This window comes from Malus sylvestris, chromosome 6, assembly GCF_916048215.2.
Source record: "Malus sylvestris chromosome 6, drMalSylv7.2, whole genome shotgun sequence".
In the NCBI taxonomy this organism is placed as follows: domain Eukaryota; kingdom Viridiplantae; phylum Streptophyta; class Magnoliopsida; order Rosales; family Rosaceae; genus Malus; species Malus sylvestris.
The window spans coordinates 26,837,022-26,855,990 of NC_062265.1; the positions used below are offsets into that span (position 1 = coordinate 26,837,022).

General features: G+C 35.6%; 2 protein-coding genes across 3 annotated transcripts in view; both read left to right on the top strand.

Annotated features, from left to right (window-relative positions):
• The first annotated feature begins 8,702 nt into the window (after nt 1–8,702).
• The window catches only part of LOC126627051 (uncharacterized), a 93,199-nt gene continuing 82,932 nt past the window's right edge, over nt 8,703–18,969 (top strand). For both annotated transcript variants that reach the window (XM_050296470.1, XM_050296471.1), the window contains exon 1: nt 8,703–9,077. The gene's annotated coding sequence lies outside the window, so the exon portion shown is untranslated. The remainder of the gene's footprint in view (nt 9,078–18,969) is intronic.
• On the top strand, nt 13,008–18,738 carry LOC126627045 (uncharacterized). Its single transcript, XM_050296465.1, has 3 exons — nt 13,008–13,306; nt 15,799–16,009; nt 17,101–18,738. The coding sequence occupies exons 1-3, from the start codon at nt 13,145–13,147 to the stop codon at nt 18,711–18,713; spliced, it is 1,986 nt and encodes a 661-aa protein (XP_050152422.1). The 5' UTR covers nt 13,008–13,144; the 3' UTR covers nt 18,714–18,738.

The following is an 18,969-nucleotide window of genomic DNA, read 5'->3' on the forward strand; positions in this document are numbered from 1 at the left end:
AGTATGTAACAAATAAATAATACAAACAAATAATTACAATGTAAATTTGGGTATAGTACAAACAAATAAATAATATATTGTTACCTAATCCGTGTAATTTTCCTCACTTTTAAGATTACTACTAGCTTGTGCCAATGCGTCTCTCCAAATACTAAATGATTGGCTAAGTAATTTACAACGACTAGACATCGATTATTTGGTTCTACTCCCACCCATTTTCTCAAGATAATTGGTAAATTAAACTGTTGTTTTTCTACTTTAATAAACTCATTATTTATACAATGTGTTAAGTAAACTGGTCTCTCATCAAATTGTGTTATTCTTACTGGTTTTGCTAATTTTTGTCTATATTTTTCTGGTACTAACTCTTCTCTTATGACACTCTTTGTACTCCCGGTATCTATCATAGCTATCGTGTGTATCTTATGTTCTTTTGTTAATTCTATTTCGCAATTTATGGTAATTAAAGAACTATTTTTTGGTTTTTCTATACTATGAACAATATTTCCTAATATTTCAGTATTTTCTTGTGATTCTGCTGAATTAACTTCTAATAACCTATTATTATAACATTTTTCACATAATATTGAATATGTATTATAGTATTTATTTGCAACTAATTTACTACACTTATGACATTTTTCTGGCGAACCTAAATTGATGTATTTATATTCTTCTTCATGCTGTTCTTCTATGAATGTACACATATACTCTTCTAGATCACTATTTGTGCTACTTGAATCTTCTGAGTCTGAATCTATCATGTTAATACTCTTTATACTATAAATACTCTCATTATCACTTAAATTATCTAAACTGTATATTGATTGAATTCCTCATCTTCTTATAACTTAAACAACTCCATCAAATGTACTTTTTCTTTCAACTGTTAACCTAATTTTGGACATTTAGGTCTAATATGTCCAGCTTCTCCACATGAGTAACATTTACAATTACTCTTATCTTTTAGTGCTTTATATTTTCTAATCCAAGGTCTGCCACTTCTTTTTCTAAATTGTTTTGGAATATATTTTCTTTTCCTATATGTTCTTGAAGGTCTTATGCTGAAATTTTTATGCTGTTTATAAGGTTTATATGACTTATATTTCTTTTTGTATATTTTCTTATGCTTTTTCTTATGGCAACCATAATGTTGTGGTAAATCTATATTTTTGCAACTCATGTAAAATTGTTTCCTAATTTGTCTCTTAGCTTTTATTTGACTACACTCTTGTCTGAGTATATCATATACATGTTGAATTCTAGGTCGTATAGCAATATCATTTTTCTTCGGATGCTTTTGCCATTCATTCCAAATCTTTTCACCTATTGGTCCTTTTATTTCTAAAAACTCTTGTTTAATCAAAGTAACAAAACCATCAATATTAAAATGTGTTTTAGCTGCCTGATGTTGTTCTGGATTTTGAACTTTCCATGACTGGAAATAATAAAAAACTAAACCATCCAAAGTATGCTCAAAGTAATCTAACATATTTTGTGAATTACTAAAATTTAACATTAATGCTGCATGTACTCAACCTTTTTCTCATCTCTCAATCGTTCTTTCCCAATCTTGTGGATCTACATTATCTAAATTTAATATATTACCAGCTATATTAATTTGTTCCAACCCTCTCAAATATGGACTCCTATTTTTTGTAGGTTTTATCATACTTTCTTCCATATAGTCTACTTTTGCTTTTTCATTATATTGTTCATTTGTTGGTCTCAAAAATTGTTGATAAGTTCTACTTGCATGTCCTGGATTTTCTACTCCTGATGTACTACTTTCTTCTTCTGGATTACATTCTACTTTCAATTCTAATAAATTATTATATTCTTTTGATCATAAAATGTGTTCTACTCCTATTTCTAAGATTAAATTTCTCATTTCTTCGTCTCAAATTTTATATAGTCCTAAATCATATGTCTTATATTTTTCCAAATATTGTTCTTCATCTAAATGATCAATATCTTCTATAAGTTTATCTACAATATGATCAAAATTTTGTTCAACTAAATTAATATCTAAATTATCAAAAGCCATATGTATACTCTCATTTTCGATTTCATTCTCATCCTCTTCTATTTTTTTCTAGCTGCTTATAATTACTAAACCTAATTGTTGCTTGACATGTACTAATTTCATTTGTACTTTAAATGGTTGTCTATTTGGTGCTACTTGTAAATTAGGCATTGTCCACTGAGTTTCTTCTAAAAAGCTAGTATCTACGGGTTTTGCTTCTATCATATTTACATGTTTACTGCCAAATGTTTGAACTAAAATTTGAAACTCTAAATTAAAATTATGATTATATCTATCGGACACTTTACCTATATACATTAAGCTAATACACAAATTTTTATACTCTCCTTTCATATTATAATTTTTTGTTCTTATGCTCACTTTAATATATTTACTAAATTCATTAATCGTCATAACATAATTTTGAATACATCCCATGACTGCTAAGTTTGAACTTAAGTTTACTTCAGCTGTTGCTATTGCTACTTGTTGGTGATTATCTCATCTATCATCATATATGTATACTAAAGCGTTTGTACCTACTTGTGCTCTGGTTAATCCTGCTATTCCAATTAATATTGTTCCTATATGAATCTAACTAAAATGTGATTTTCTTATATGAGTAACTGCTTCTTTACTAATTAGATTAAGTGTGACTTTTTTATCAATACAGCTAATTTCATGTTGACTGATGCTGCTTACAATTCTACTTCTGTTTTCAAATAAACATAATTGATACAAGTTATATTTATTTTTCTGTGTTCTCTCAAAACCTCTTCGAATAAATTCTTGTGCTTCTTCTTCATTTGGATAAATATCTTCCGCTCTATCTACTTCTTTTCCCTTTTTCCTAAAGAGTTCCATTTTCTATTATCAAAAGGATTTAGCTTAGGTCTTCTATTATTATTTGCACTCAAAGTTAAATTTTCTAATTTATCTAGCAAGGATGGTGGAAGTGATGAAGATGCGTTATGTAAAACTTGGTTTATTTCTGCTATTTGTTCTTCAACTTGATCTAATTTTTCAGCCAAACTTAAAACTAATTGAATAATCAAATTATTTTGCCTAATGAGAATATTACTACTTGATACTTGTGTTGAAAAATCTGTTAAACCTACTGGTTTTTTATCTAACTTACTGATTTCTTTCAAAGCTTGTATATATTTTCTACTACTTCTAGAGTCGGTCATTAAATTAATAATTTATCTATTTTATTATGCAACTTATCTACTTGTTCACTTAACTCTTTTTGTACTAATTGGATTTTTTGAACTTCTAATTTTAGCTGCTCAATTATTTCTAATAATCTAAGTTCTACTTGCTTCGGCTTACTATCTATAAGATCAACAAGCTCTTTTATCTCTCTTTTGCTTGGAAACATTTGAATATTTTTATTATTATCTTCTAACTGAGATGTAATATAGTCTAAATTTTGTCTAATTACTTTTATGGAATTTTTTTGAAAATGTTCTAACAACTGGTTTAACAAATGATTATGCTTATTATTTTCTAATTTTATATTTTCTGCTTGACTAATAATAAGATCTACAATAGTATTGGCTTGTGAATTTTCTTCACTGTGCAAAATATGATTATGTTTTCTTGATGGAAAATAACAAACTAAACTATTTTGGTCTAAAGTTATTTTTCTTTTTTGAGGTTCGCTAATTTCTAAATTAAGATAATCTATCATAAACTACAGTCTACATTTCTCTAGAGTTACGACTAACTGGTTTTTTAAAAACTCTCTTTTTTTCTCTCAATGTCTCTAAAACTCGATCTGTTGTTCTTTTTGCTTCTAAAACTTTATGCTGCACTTCTGTGTTATTATATTTACGAATAAATGAAGGATGTTCAAGATAGCCAAGATAAAACTTTTGCTTCTTCAAAGTACTGATAATTCTTTTGGATATATATGCTAATCTTCTCTTTATGCTAGTTATAGTTGGATGTCTAGGACAATAAATACCTGGTAATTGTGGTTGACAGGGTATACAGGGACAATAATATATGTTGTTCATACACAATAAACAAATATGATATCAATTGTATCAATGACTTCTATTCTCAAGGTACTTTACTATTATTATTATACTATTAAAATGCTAAACTTGACTCTGATTCCAAATTCGCAAAGCATGCTCGGTTAAATAGTCAGATGACCATTATAACAACTAGACATAGAACCTTGCACATGGAACTCGACATGTTTCAGCATGACGGCCACTCACAGTACAAGTATAAGGCATTAACGGCTGAACTTAGAGGTACGAAGAACTTAGAGGTACCCTGGTTAATGTCCAGTTATTTATATGGCAAGTATTCAACTATAATAGAGTGCTCGAACAAAGTATGATCGTCAGTTTAGCAGGTTAATAATATAACCATAATAGTGTTTCCCTGTTTTGGACTAGAAGTTTAATTAAACAAACACACTAAAGAAAGAAAAGAAAACTGACTTAAGACTTGGAGATTGCTTGAATATGTACACTTGAACTTTTATTGAGATATGGAATGTTTACAGAGATAGTTGCTTACAAGAAAGTGATTACAAAGAAGTGTTTACAAGTATACTATGAAGGCTACGAATGCTTGAGTGTATGAAGTGAGTATGATGTTTTCAGATGTTGAGAGAGGTGTGTTCTGTATGGGAGGAAAGGCTCCCTTATATAGAAAATCTAATTCTTCAAAGACAAAATAAAATTTCATCTATTTACAATTTTTTGAATAGTGACAGCACACTGTTTCTGAAAACTGTCAGCACTGTTTCTGAAAACTGGTTGTCTTGTCTTTGCTTGAATGTCATGTGAATTTATGTTGTCTTGGTTGAGTTTGCCACATTTTCTTTTGCATGTGAATCTGTATTGTCTTGGTTGTTGCAATATTTGCCACATATTCTTTTCCATGCAAATGTTTTCTGAAAATGTCAATCTCCTTTTTCTTCTTTTGGATGTATCCACATGAACTTTGTAGAAAACTGATCCAATCTTGTACATATGTGTGAAGGGTATGATCGGCATTTTTGAAAAAATATGTCTTGATGATTAAAAGTAAAGTTTTGAGGGTGTTTTGGTTAGTTTTCCATTCAAGCTTAGATAGCCTAAAACGAAATAATATTTTAAACTAAATTTGTTTTATAGTTAACTTGACACGAATAACAAGAATTTTACCGAACTTGAAACCTTTCTGAATAAACGAAGACAACTACAAGTCTTCAGCTAGACCATAAGATTACAGTGAGTCTTCCATTATTGTCCTTTGGAAAAACAAAAGTTGTGGAAAGGTGTTTAGATTCCTCAAAAGATTAAGACTCTGGAGAGTGGTGACTAAGTGGTCGAATCAGCGTCCAAGGTGATGCGAGATCCAATTCCACCACTACATGTTTCCTTTCACTTTCTTATTTCACAAAAAATTCAAAAGAAAAAGAAACACAATTTAACAAGCAATTGAAATAATGCAAAGTCTTTACTTTTCGTACGAGGCTCATGCATACTCATAAATTAAAATTACAGATACGACAACAAACTAGAATAAAGAGGACAAGGATTCTCTTTTTTCTTTTTCTTTTTTTCCCTCCTCTTTTTCTCTCATGTTTGAACCAGTGTCAGAGCTAACATAAGATCATTAATTATCTTGACCCCAACAACTGAAAAATCCTCATGTATATTTATTAATGTATTGTATTTAACATCTATAAATAGTTAAGGCAAACTAAATTACATTCTCCTCCTTCTACTACTTCTATTTTCTTTTATCATATTTGTCTTTATTTTCTCTCTTCTTATTTGCAATTCTATTTTGTGCATTATGTGCTCGATGAAATACTTTAGTTGAAAAGCCTTGACAGACTTCAACATTACTCCACAATATCCAGCATCTACGCTCGACAAGTCTCTACAAATAATATTAGTTGATGATATATGTGGCTTAAACTTTCGACATATGTTAACAGAAATTGACACGTGCCTACTAGGTGCTCGACCCAATGAAGCTTATTTTGTTGATATTATGGCCCTATTATTTAAAAATCTTGGCTACACCACTAGTTTGAACGCTCAACATTTCATCTTTGTAGGGAGAGAAAAAAGAAAAAAGTAGAAAGAGAAAAAAGAAAAAAAACTGTGAGAGGAGAAAAAAAAGGAAGAGGAGAGAATCTCAATCTGAATAAATTAGTGTGATCTGACATCCAATTTTTGTGAAGAGCATTCTGAATGCAAGATTTATAATTTTAGGCATATTTTTATATTTGAATTAAAAAGGCCAGTTTGAGGTTTTTGGTTTTCTCTTTCAAAATTTAGACATATTTTTATATTTGAATTATATGTTACATCTAAAATCTGAGTCTTTGTATTGCAAGAGAAAATAATTGAGTTTTTCACGATTTAAGTATGTGTATTGAAGATGGTTGTAGTAAAAAATCAAAGCTTAATGTTTTCGGTTGAATAACATTTTTTCTTGTTAGTATAAGCTCTACCTCAAACTCAAATACAACAACAACAACAACAACAACAAAGCCTTTTCCCACTAAGTGGGGTCGGCTATATGAATCCTAGAACGCCATTGCGCTCGGTTTTGTGTCATGTACTCCGTTAGATCCAAGTACTCAAGTCTTTTCTTAGGGTCTCTTCCAAAGTTTTCCTAGGTCTTCCTCTACCCCTTCGGCCCTGAACCTCTGTCCCGTAGTCACATTTTCGAACCGAAGCGTCAGTAGGCCTTCTTTGCACATGTCCAAACCACCGTAACCGATTTTCTCTCATATTTCCTTCAATTTTGGCTACTCCTACTTTACCTCGGATATCCTCATTCCCAATCTTATCCTTTATCGTGTGCCCATACATCCCACGAAGCATCCTCATCTCCGCTACACCCATTTTGTGTATGTGTTGATGCTTCACCGCCCAACATTCTGTGCCATACAACATCGCTGGCCTTATTGCCGTCCTATAAAATTTTCCCTTGAGCTTCAGTGGCCTACGACGGTCACACAACACGCCGGATGCACTCTTACACTTCATCCATCCAGCTTGTATTCTATGGTTGAGATCTCCATCTAATTCTCCGTTCTCTTGCAAGATAGATCCTAGGTAGCGAAAACGGTCACTTTTTCTGATCTTTGCTAGATTGCTCCAGTCATTAGTGTGGATAAGTATATAAATGGATAGAATTAGGAAAGCAAACACAAGATGTACGTGGTTCACCCAGATTGGCTACGTCCACGGAATAGAGGAGTTCTCATTAATTGTGAAGGGTTTACACAAGTACATAGGTTCAAGCTCTCCTTTAGTGAGTACAAGTGAATGATTTAGTACAAATGACATTAGGAAATATTGTGGGAGAATGATCTCGTAACCACGAAACTTCTAAGTACCGGAGTGTGGTATCGTCTTAACTTGCCTTATCTGTCTCATAGGTAGATGTGGCATCTTCTCTGGAAGTACTCTTCCTCCATCCAGGGGTGGTATCTGTAACTGGTGGAGATGCACAAGGTAATGTATCAATTTCACTTGAAGCTTACTTGTAGTTTCAGGCTTGGTCAAGCGCGATACAAACCATGTAGTAGGAGTCCCCCAAGTCGCCGGGCTAGGGGATCTGCTGAAAGAGGTGACAGACAAGGTAAGCAATCAGAGCTCCAGCTGATTGTTCACATTCTCCCTATCTTGCAGGCAGCATGAAGGATAAAGAGAAGAAAAATGAGAAGAGATGATATGGGATACTTTTGCTTTTGAAGAAGTAACTTTCCACAGGCTTATTCTTGAACCGGGCTGCAGGGTTTTCTGGTTTCCTCCAGAGTATAAGGCCGACTGAAGAATTTGAGGGTCAAAACAAGTCCATCAAATCTAGAGTACGTTCGACCCTGCTGATATGGGATACTTTTGCTTTTGACAGAGTAGTGGATGTATCGGCACGTGTGCTGTTACGCTTGTCTCCACATGCTTCCTTGTATCCTTCTCACTTACCCTATCTGTTCCTCAGGCAGATGCGGTATCTTTCCTGGAAGCATAAGATGTTGAAGATGAGTACTCGAGAGCAATGCCAGGTAAGTAATCAGGTAAAGGGTTCCAGGCAGTCAGTTCCTGGCTGGAAGCTTGATTCCAAGTGCTGACTGATTGCTCTCGTTCTCCTTGTCTTGCAGGTAAAAACAAGGCCAAAGGAAAAGATAGGGAAAAAGCATGATATGGGATACTCTTGCTTTTAACCCTGATGATATGAGATATTCTTGCTCTAGTATAGCTTGTTTACAGAGGTATTATCGGGGGGAAAGAAAGCTGAATATTTCGAAAGGGTTCGTTGGGAGTGCCCTCTCAGATAAGAGAAAGGGTTGAGCATTTTTGCAGGTCTGCCTGTCCGTTAGGGATGGAGGTCGACATATATAGGAATCTCCCTAACATCAAGTAATAATGTTATTCCTTTACCCTGCTTGGTCATAACACGGTAGTGGGAGCTGCCAGCTTCACATGTTTTAACTCTGTCAGAGCACTTTGAAAAAGTGGTCTGTGGTATCTGGAAAGCTGATGTTGCGTGTGAAGATTACAGACAAGCTTTATCCAAGGAGATCCAGCTCTTGAAGTTGGGAAAGTGGTGCCTCTTCGGTTTTCGAACAAGCAATCCTGTCGGGGATCTGGCTCTCGAGATTCGGATAACGATGCCTCTTCGATTTTTGAGAAAGCAATCCTGCTGGGGGTCTGGCTCTCGAGATTCGGAGAGCGGTGTCTCTTCGATTTTTGAGAAAGTAATCATGTTGGGAGTCTGGCTCTCGAGATTCGGAGGGCGATGCCTCTTCGATTTTGGAGCAAGCAATCTTGTTGGGAGTGTTTTCTCGAATGTGAGTAAAGGTTGGGCATGTTTGCTAGTCTACCTTGCCACGAAGCACAGAGGTTGACACACAGGGACTTTCCAATTATCCAGCAGTGGTACTGTTCCTTTACCCTCTCTTCGATTTTTGAGAAAGTAATCATGTTGGGAGTCTGGCTCTCGAGATTCGGAGGGCGGTGCCTCTTCGATTTTGGAGCAAGCAATCTTGTTGGGAGTGTTTTCTCGAATGTGGGTAAAGGTTGGGCATGTTTGCTAGTCTACCTTGCCACGAAGCACAAAGGTTGACACACAGGGACTTTCCAATTATCCAACAGTGGTACTGTTCCTTTACCCTCTCTTCGATTTTTGAGAAAGTAATCATGTTGGGAGTCTGGCTCTCGAGATTCGGAGGGCGGTGCCTCTTCGATTTTGGAGCAAGCAATCCTGTTGGGAGTGTTTTCTTGAATGTGAGTAAAGGTTGGCATGTTCGCTAGTCTACCTTGCCACGAAGCACAGAGGTTGACACACCGGGACTTTTCAATTATCCAGCAGTGGTACTGTTCCTTTACCCTTGTGGGTAATAATATGGTAGCTAGACCTTCAAAATTTATGTGTCTAAACTTTGTTAGTGTTGTTTCTTTGCAATTCTTTTACCCTTCTTGGTCAGAGCGATGTAGCGGGAGCTGCAAGCTTCACGTGTCTCAACTTTGTCAGAGAACTTTGGCAAAGTTATCTGTGGTACCCATGAGTTACTGTTGTGTATGGGAAGTGGGTGATTGAACAGTACGAGTCATGTGCTTTCTACTTCGCCAGAAATCTTCGACAGAATGCCCATAATTTCCGCAAAGCTGGGTGTGCGTGTGACAGGTGCTGACAAGGCTGGAAAAGTAGGTGCCTCTTCGATTTCTGAGATCGGCCTTCGTGGTTTCTTAGCAGCCCAGCTTTTGAGAAAGCAAGCCTCTTCGATTTCTGATATCGGCCTTCGTGGTCTTTGAGCAGCCCAGCTTTTGAGAAAGCAAACGCCTCTTCGATTTCTGAGATCGACCCTCGTGGTCTCTGAGCAGCCCAGCTTTTGAGAAAGCAAACGCCTCTTCGATTTCTGAGCAGGCGCCTCTTCGATTTCTGAAGCTTCGTCGAGTGCAGATTTTTATAGGGGCTGACATTAAGTTCCAAAGCACACTTGAATATCCACTAGTAAAAGCTCCATTCTTGCACTTCTAAGATCTTGATTTGTCCGACCTCTTCTCTCTTCAACACCTTTGAAAATGTTTGGCCCCTCCGACCGTCGTTTTGACTTGAACCTTGTTGAAGAGGCAGCCCCGCCTTCTCCAAACAACATATGGCGCCCATCCTTCGTCTCCCCTACTGGTCCTCTTACCGTTGGGGATTCCGTGATGAAGAATGATATGACCGCTGCGGTAGTGGCCAGGAACCTTCTCACTCCCAAAGATAACAGACTACTTTCCAAACGGTCTGATGAGTTGGCTGTTAAGGATTCTCTGGCTCTCAGTGTTCAGTGTGCAGGTTCTGTGTCTAATATGGCCCAACGCCTATTTGCTCGAACCCGCCAAGTTGAATCATTGGCGGCTGAAGTGATGAGTCTCAAACAGGAGATTAGAGGGCTCAAGCATGAGAATAAACAGTTGCACCGGCTCGCACATGACTATGCTACAAACATGAAGAGGAAGCTTGACCAGATGAAGGAATCTGATGGTCAGGTTTTACTTGATCATCAGAGATTTGTGGGTTTGTTCCAAAGGCATTTATTGCCTTCGTCTTCTGGGGCTGTACCGCGTAATGAAGCTCCAAATGATCAACCTCTGATGCCTCCTCCTTCTAGGGTTTTGTCCAGTACTGAGGCTCCGAATGATCCCCCTCCGGTGCCTTCTCTTTCTGGGGCTCTACCGACTGCTGAGACTTCTCCTAAGCAACCTTTGTGAAGGCTCCCTCTTGTTTGTTTATTTTGACTCAAGTATATGTACATATTTGTAACTCAAGTATATCTACCTCAAACTCAAATATTATATTAAAATTCAAATTGGGTCTCACTTTGACAGAAAACTTATAAGAGTTTTGAGTATCTGGTGCATTAGATAAGTTTATTCTTATATTTAAAAAGTCCAAATTTTTTGGTGCATTAGAAATGACATTAAACCTTATTAAGAGTTTAAATTGACGCGTTCTAAATTAGGCTGCTCATTGTGTGACTTAGTAGAATTTCTCCGAACTTCCCCGAACTTCCCCGAACTTAGTATAAAAATATCGATGTACTAAAAAAATAAAAATTGACGCTCTCTAGACTTGCAAGAAGAAGGGCTCTTACAAAAAGGACCACTCTCATATACAAGGAGTTATTTGTTCAACGTCAATTGTTATTGTACAACAAAACTCTTCAATTCGAGAATAATTTATATAGAATGAGTTTATTGTCACACGTTTCAATCTAAGAAATACAATATTATGTAAAACTTACTTGTAACAATGTTAATAGACTGAGACATCATATAATTATGGAATCATTGTGTATAAGTTGTGGTCCTTCCGTTCTTCGCTACAATGACATGTGGCTTAGATTTGAAAGCAACTCACAGTTTCAATAATGTTTTTTTTTCTTTATTTTTTTCTTTTCCAAAGTTCGCTTTTCCTTTGCTCTTCATCGAGTGGTTTTAACTTTCCTCTGTTTGCATTGAATCATTGAACTTCCTCAAGAAGGTTTCATTTATCTATTTTAGTAAATTAGATATTCTGATATTCTCATTTTCACAAAAAAAAAAGTAAAAAATTGCATCTTCATATATAAATAAACTCAGCATTTACTTACATACTTTGTGTGTGTGAACACATTTTTTTAGAAAATGAGAAGGGAGAGAGAGAGAGAGAGAGAGAGAGAGCTTGAGGGGAAGTGGGAGGTTTTTGTGTATGAACACATTTTTTTAGAAAATGAGAAGGAGAGGGGGAGAGAGAGAGAGAGAACGCGGGGGAAGTGGGAGATTTTTGTTTTTGATTGTTTTTTATTTTAAATATTAGAGATATTTTAACATCACCTGTATGTGAGACTTCAATAAAAAAAGAGTAAAATTTGAACATATGAAATTACATTATTGCCTATCATTTTTTTTTTGTGATATAATACTAAGTTGTTTTTTCACCCTCTTTTGATTGACAAAGAGTGTTTCATTAATTAATAGAGATAAATAAAAATAAAAAAACTATTATTAATATTAAATAATTAATGTGCTTTTTCTTGACAAACTAATTATTCACATCTTATAAAAGTATTTTTCTTAATCAGGCCTTTTAAGAGAAGATATCTATTTTTTTTTAAATAGAAATTAGTTGTGGGGTCGGCTTCACATTAAACTTTAATGATTCGAGCTGTCTATTTTGTAAGTCTTGATTTGTAGATCATCTTGGTAAAAATTCAACTCAATTCAATCTGAAACCATTTGCTTATTTAACTATCACCATGAAATTTTAATGTTTCTTAGAGAATAAAATGTTCTTTAATTTCTTTGAACTCAATTGGTTGTCTTAAATATTTTCAATTTGGCTAATATTTTTTAAAGATGATCTATGAGGTGCAACTTGAAAAATAGATAATTCAGATCGTTAAAGCTCGATGTGGTGTGCGCGCCATATTTCTTTTTTTTTATTTATAAAAATGGATATTTCTTCCTTTAAAGGCATTTTTTTTCTTAATATATACTAGCAAAGGTCACACACTCTGTGTGTTGAGTAATATATATTTTAAATATTTGTATTTTAAATTTTTAATGAGAGAAGTTATTTGCTTTTAACAGATTGATAGACATTCCAAAAAAAATAGGTGTTGGCCGTTAGGAAGGAGAGAGAAAGAGAAAGAGAGTGAATGAGTTGAAAGGGTAGTAATAAAGTGACATAGCTGTGAGCTTTAGAAAAATAGTAATAAAAACTTGTTTGTACAAAATTACTTTAATGCTCACATTATTTTCTTTTCTAATATCTTCTTTTAGTTTTGTATTAAAAAGGTATAGTAGTAATTATATTTGTTTTTAATTGACAAACAATGTTTTATTAATATGTAGTTTTGATAAAAAAAATTAAATGCATAATTAAATTTTTGGGTTCCATTAACCATTCCGAAAAATAATCGTGGCCTTTATATATAAACACCCTAGTCCTTTGCAACATGGAAAAAGAGTTATTAGTATCCCACCTTCGCTCTTGCACTCTCTGTTTACTCTCGTTACTTGCTCACCCTGCTTGCTCTCTCTGTGACTTTGTTTAATCTCTCTGTAACTGAAAAGCCGGCTGTGGCTTTGTGATCGCCCATCGACCGCACCGAAAATGGCGACGCCGAGAGAGCACATTGAAGAAATACGCAAGGATAAGTTCTCCATCGGAGAAGAAAAACTCAACCCTTTAACTGAAGATCTTCATCAGGCAGTCAAAAATCTTTCTCTTGAACTCTATACTAAATCTGTCCACTTCGTCATGGAACTCATTCAGGTAATTTTCATTCCCATTCCTATGTATATATACACACTCCTAGTAAAAACACTCAGTTATTGAAGGATAGGATTGTAAAATAATATAATATTAATATACGAGAGTTTTCACTTTTAATACCACAAAAGGCCTTGGCAATTTTAGGATGAAAATTTTCATATATTAATTGTATTTTATTTTGTATCTGAGATCTTATTTTTCAATATGCTCTCTTGTCAGTAACCCAATATGGTCACAAGAAAAACCAATTTCCAAATCGAAAACTGGTCAAGTCATTGTAGTGCCGTACTGAGTATTTATTATATATAGCCAAAACTTACCCTCCAATTTCATAAATGTCATTTTTTTATATAAATTATCAATTATAGCAAAAAGCACACCTAAATAGACCTAAATACTCAAAAATTAAAACCCAATTACACTAGACCTAAAATCCTTGGAGTTCTTTTCGATTCCAACTCATGTAATACGTACAAAAGGACTACTGGCTTATTTTTGGAAAATACTAATTTTGACTGCGGAAAGTAGATTTCGCCGTAATCTTTTCATCACCATATAAATGTGAAGAACACTAACAATAACAGTCACTACCTCAAGTCCCTAAATGGAGGATTGAAAGAATTGGGTACTCTGACCCAAATCTCTGTAATCCAAAGAAATTAACCTTTCTTAGATCAACACATGTTTGACAGCATGTGAAGCTTTTTCGCGATCAATACATGTTGTTAGGCATAAGAGTTGAATGGAGCTTTTTCGCTTGTGTTTACCGGACGATTTAATCTTATTGTAGTTATTGTATCAAAGCGAGTTTTGTTCTTTTTCCTAATATGAAAACGAAACTATATATGATTGATATAATTTGCAGTTCCCTAAAGGTTGATATATTCGAACAACAGTTTTCTTCCCAGTGAATCCAAATTTATTGTAGGCCTATGAAATTTTGTATACTTGCTGCTCATTCATTAAGAGGAAAAGCTAGCACACGTTACAAAAAAAAAGGTTTAATTGTGGGTATTTGGGTTTATTCAAGAGTGATTTTGACTATGTATGAAATTTATTACAAAAGTTGACATTTATGAAAGTTGGGGCTAAAATTTGGCAATATATGATATAAACCTCATTGTACCAGAGTTAACACAATTTTTTCATAGTCCGGTCATCATTCAGGGACTAGAGCTATTGTAACTTTTTGAGGCCCAATCATCTCAATATCCTTAAGTTGGAGTTAGTACAACTTTTCGAAAGCTCAACTTAAATATGCAAATTCAAGCCCAGTAAATCGAGTCCAGGACATATCGAAAGATTAGTACGCTTTGATTTCATGTCAGATTTTCAGAGAGATTGGTCACTAGTTCACCCCTCCTAACCATACTTATAAAACTCAACACCTAGTAATACGGTAGTTGAGTTGAGACAATTATGTGTGGTTAGGAGTGGCCCAGTGATCTGTCTATCTGAATATTTGACATCAATATGTATGATGAATTTTGTTTTTGGTGTTAACGTGGTTAGGTCAGTTTTTTTTTTTTTGGTCAAAGTGGTTAGGTCACTTGAGTAGGAATTCTTTCTTAGAATAAGATATATATATATTTTTTTTTTATTTCTTTCATTCATTTCAAATGGCATAAATAAATATGGAGTGTCATAGGAAAATGGTGTGCCGAAATCACTTTAATTCAGAACATCACCTTGCTAAATGCGGAAATCAATTTCCTTTATAATATACCCTTGTCCAGAAAAGAGAAATAAATGTTTTTGCAAGAAGCTTGTAGCTCAAGTGGCAAAGAGCAATTCCGAGTCACGTGTTCAATTCCCCCTCTCCCCAATATTTTTTTGTATCACAAGAACTAAATGCGTTATGAAGAAAGATTAATGACTTTATGTAGGTTTGTTACGTTTGTCTGCACATGCATGTAGGTATTAGTGTGCTGGATAATGTAATTGAAGGTTTTTAATCTCATTTAATACATTCAGTAAAGTTAAAACTGTTAAAGCTTATATTGGATAATGTCACGTCCCGGCCCGAGCCCTCACCACATCCCGGGCTCGACTCCACCATAGCATGATATTGTCTGCTTTGAGCCCCGACCACGCCCTCACTGTTTTGTTTCTAGGAACTTACACGAGCAGAACTTCCCAGTAGGTCACCAATCCTATGATTGCTCTCGTCCAAACTCTCTTAACTTCGGAGTTCCAATGAAACCCGAAGCCAGTGAGTTACCAAAAGGCCTCGTGCTAGGAAGAGATGGGAATATACATAAGGCTTACAGGATCCACTCTCCTGGGTGATGTGGGATGTTACAGATAAGATGCTATTCGATTTCTCAATGTTTTAATCAATTGGAAATGGGAAATAATTTAGTTTTGTAAAGATATATGCTTGTGAATCTTAATCTTAATCGATATGCCACTATGAACAATTTCAAGATTTAACTTTTGTTTCTTGTATGGTTTGATTGAAATAACAAAAAATGGTGTATTTTACTTCACAGAATGCAGAAGACAATGAGTACGCAGACGGCGTTGATCCATCACTTGAATTTGTCATAACGTCCAGGGATATAACCGGCACAGGGGCTCCTGCCACATTGCTGGTTTTCAACAACGAGAAGGGATTTTCACGTAAGAACATAGAATCCATTTGCAGCATTGGACGGTCCACCAAGAAAGGCAACCGGAAGCGCGGCTACATTGGAGAGAAAGGTATGTGCATTATCAATACATTACTTCCCCTAACTTTATGGAAGCCACGCAATGTTTCATTTGATACAATGTGGCACATGTTTGTTATAGAGATGTTCCAAGATTTAATAATTCTCTGCGAGTTCACATTTCAGTCGTCTATCGCGAACTATATGCACTATAGTATGCTTGATACAGAAAAAATTAGTACTTTGATTGGAATTATTCTGCAGATATCAAAATTTAGGTGATATTTTACATGATGACGGTTATATATTAATCGGTAAAGTATGCAGCTGAAGTTTGTGTTGAATTATGGTCAAATGACAAAACAACTTTTGGCTAAATAAAATAAACAAAATGAGGTAGACAACATCATTATGTTTGTTGAAAAGATAAAAAAGGTTATGATGATGTTTGTAGAAAAAAGGGTAAAGGCTAGCAAGTAGCCTTATTATTGGTGTTGTTTTTGGGTGCTTTATGATGGATGAATGTGTGCAGCTGAGAGTGAGAGAAGGAGTGAACACCATTTGTTTTAGTAGCCCATCTTTGAGAGAGCAAGGCAGCCACATAGTAGCAGAAAATAGAGAGCACATATTGGTTTTTTCAATAGCTCCATTTTGGAGAGAAAAAGAAAGTGTGCCCTCTCATTGTTTAGTTCTCACTCCATCAAAGTTTTATTATTGTAATAGCTTTGAGCTTTGTATATAGAAGAAATTAATCACTCTATTTCTTTCTCTATTTGTTTCTTTGGTGTGTACGAGCTATTAGTTGTATTGGGGTTTTGGGTTGTGAGCTTGCCAACACTTTGTAAACTCTCATTTGATTGATAGTGGATTATTGGGTGAGCTTCTACTGCTCCGAGGACGTACTCCAGTTACACTGACTATTGAGGAACCTCGTTAAAATCTTAGTGTCTTTTAGTATTTTGTTCTTGCATTCAATTTGATATATTTCCTGTAGTTTAGCTTGAGTTGGTTCCATAAGGTTTGGTGCTATCCTAGCACAATAGTTTGGAATGCCTATAAGCTTATATGTGTTTTCTTTCTTGTTTGGTAGTTAAGATTTTTCATTGTTGTGCTAATTCAATCATGTTTCTGGGTAATCTACAGGAATTGGCTTCAAGAGTGTGTTTTTGATCACAGATCGGCCTTACATCTTTAGTAATGGCTATCAGATAAGGTTCAATAAGGAGCCTTGTCTGCATTGCAATCTCGGGTACATTGTTCCTGAATGGGTTGAGGAAAATCCTACTCTATCTGACATACAACAGATATATAGTTCTGGTTCTGCCCTTCCAACCACAACGCTGATCTTACCTCTAAAGCCCGACAAGGTCCATCCTGTGAAGCAGCAGCTCTCAAGCATGCATCCGGAAGTTCTCTTGTTTCTTTCAAAGATTAAGCGACTCTCAGTTAGGGAAGATAATAAGGATCCAAGGCTCAACACTGTGAGCGCAATATCAATATCAAGTGAGATAGATCTTGTGGCGCGGAAGAATATTGATGCTCAGTCCTACACGCTCCACCTCTCTGCAGAAGAAAATGGTGACGGCAACAAAAATTGTAGCTATTATATGTGGAAGCAGAAGTTTCCTGTCAGGCAAGAATTCAGAGAGGAGAGGAGAATGGAGGTCGATGAGTGGGTGATCACGCTAGCATTTCCATATGGGGAGCGCCTTCATAGAGGAACAAGCTCACCCGGGGTCTACGCATTCCTTCCAACTCAGATGTTTACAAATTTGCCCTTCATAATTCAGGCAGATTTTCTGTTACAATCATCAAGAGAACATATTGTCTTGGACAGCAAGTGGAATCAAGGAATTCTTAATTGTGTGCCTGTTGCATTCCTCAAAGCATTTATCACCCTCGTGAAAACTGTAGGAGATGCACCAGTTTCTAGTTTGCCTCCTTACTTTAGGTTCTTACCTGTCCAGAACACCCCCTATGATGAATTGAATGTTGTTAGGGAGTCAATCAAAGCACTGCTTATTGAGGAAGACATTGTACCAACCAAGTCACACAAGCAGAAGTTCTTCCATAAACCTCGCGAAGTGGGTAGGTTGTTGCCTGCTTTCTGGAATATTTTGAGAAAGGCAAGCAATCAAAGGGTTAGCTTGGGGAACATCTCTTCCCATGGAAGATATGTTTTGTGTGATTCATTTGACAAAGCGGAGTATGATCACATTCTGAATTTCCTTGGAGTTGAACCAGTCGACGATGAGTGGTATGCTAAATGCATTCAGAGTTCCGATATTGTAGCCGGAGTGTCGAATGATGTCTATTTGGAGCTTCTTTTGTTTGTCTCCGATAAATGGAGGTGGACATTCCACTGCACCAACATCAAGAACATTCCACTGATAAAATATGTGGATTTTGACGAGAGTGTATCATTCTGCAGCTTAAGCGCAATGCGGATTGGTGAAAAGAAGATTTTCCTATCCCGTCTTTCTTGTCATGTCTCATGGTTGATTGATTGGAACAAGGAATTTATATCCGCAGCGAGTCTTCTTTTTATGCCAGAAATAACCCAGCGAGCTCTCCAGTCATGTTCTAGGAAGGAGGAGTTGGTGAAATGGCTCGCAGAAGAAATGAAGGTTGATGCTGTAAGTGTTTACGAGTATGCAGTTCGCCTCGATCATTCTCTTGGCAATGAGCGAAAACCTGTTGTTGCATATGCCCACTTTTTGTATCATTCATTGTGCAATAAGTATATCTCTACTTAAGAAGTTGATCATTTATGTCGTAAAATGCCACTTGTGAATAACTACGGCTACGTTAATAGACAAAGGAGAGGGCTTATTGTCCCTGCCAATGAAAGCAAATGGGCTGATTTGACTGATTCAAATCTGTGGATCGAAGAAGGCTATGTCGAGTTAGGAGAATACTAGTAAAAATGCCCGCGCGTTGCTGCGGGACTTGAATGCACCAACCTTAACCACATGAATTAAGACATTTAACTTGAAAAAAAAAATCAACATA

What these genes read in the sequence shown, in the direction of transcription:
- LOC126627045 (XM_050296465.1), top strand. Translation starts at nt 13,145, where the DNA reads ATGGCGACGCCGAGAGAGCACATTGAAGAAATACGCAAGGATAAGTTC. An exon ending in TCGTCATGGAACTCATTCAG is followed by an intron (nt 13,307 to 15,798) that starts GTAATTTTCATT and finishes TTTACTTCACAG; the next exon opens with AATGCAGAAGACAATGAGTA. An exon ending in CGGCTACATTGGAGAGAAAG is followed by an intron (nt 16,010 to 17,100) that starts GTATGTGCATTA and finishes GGTAATCTACAG; the next exon opens with GAATTGGCTTCAAGAGTGTG.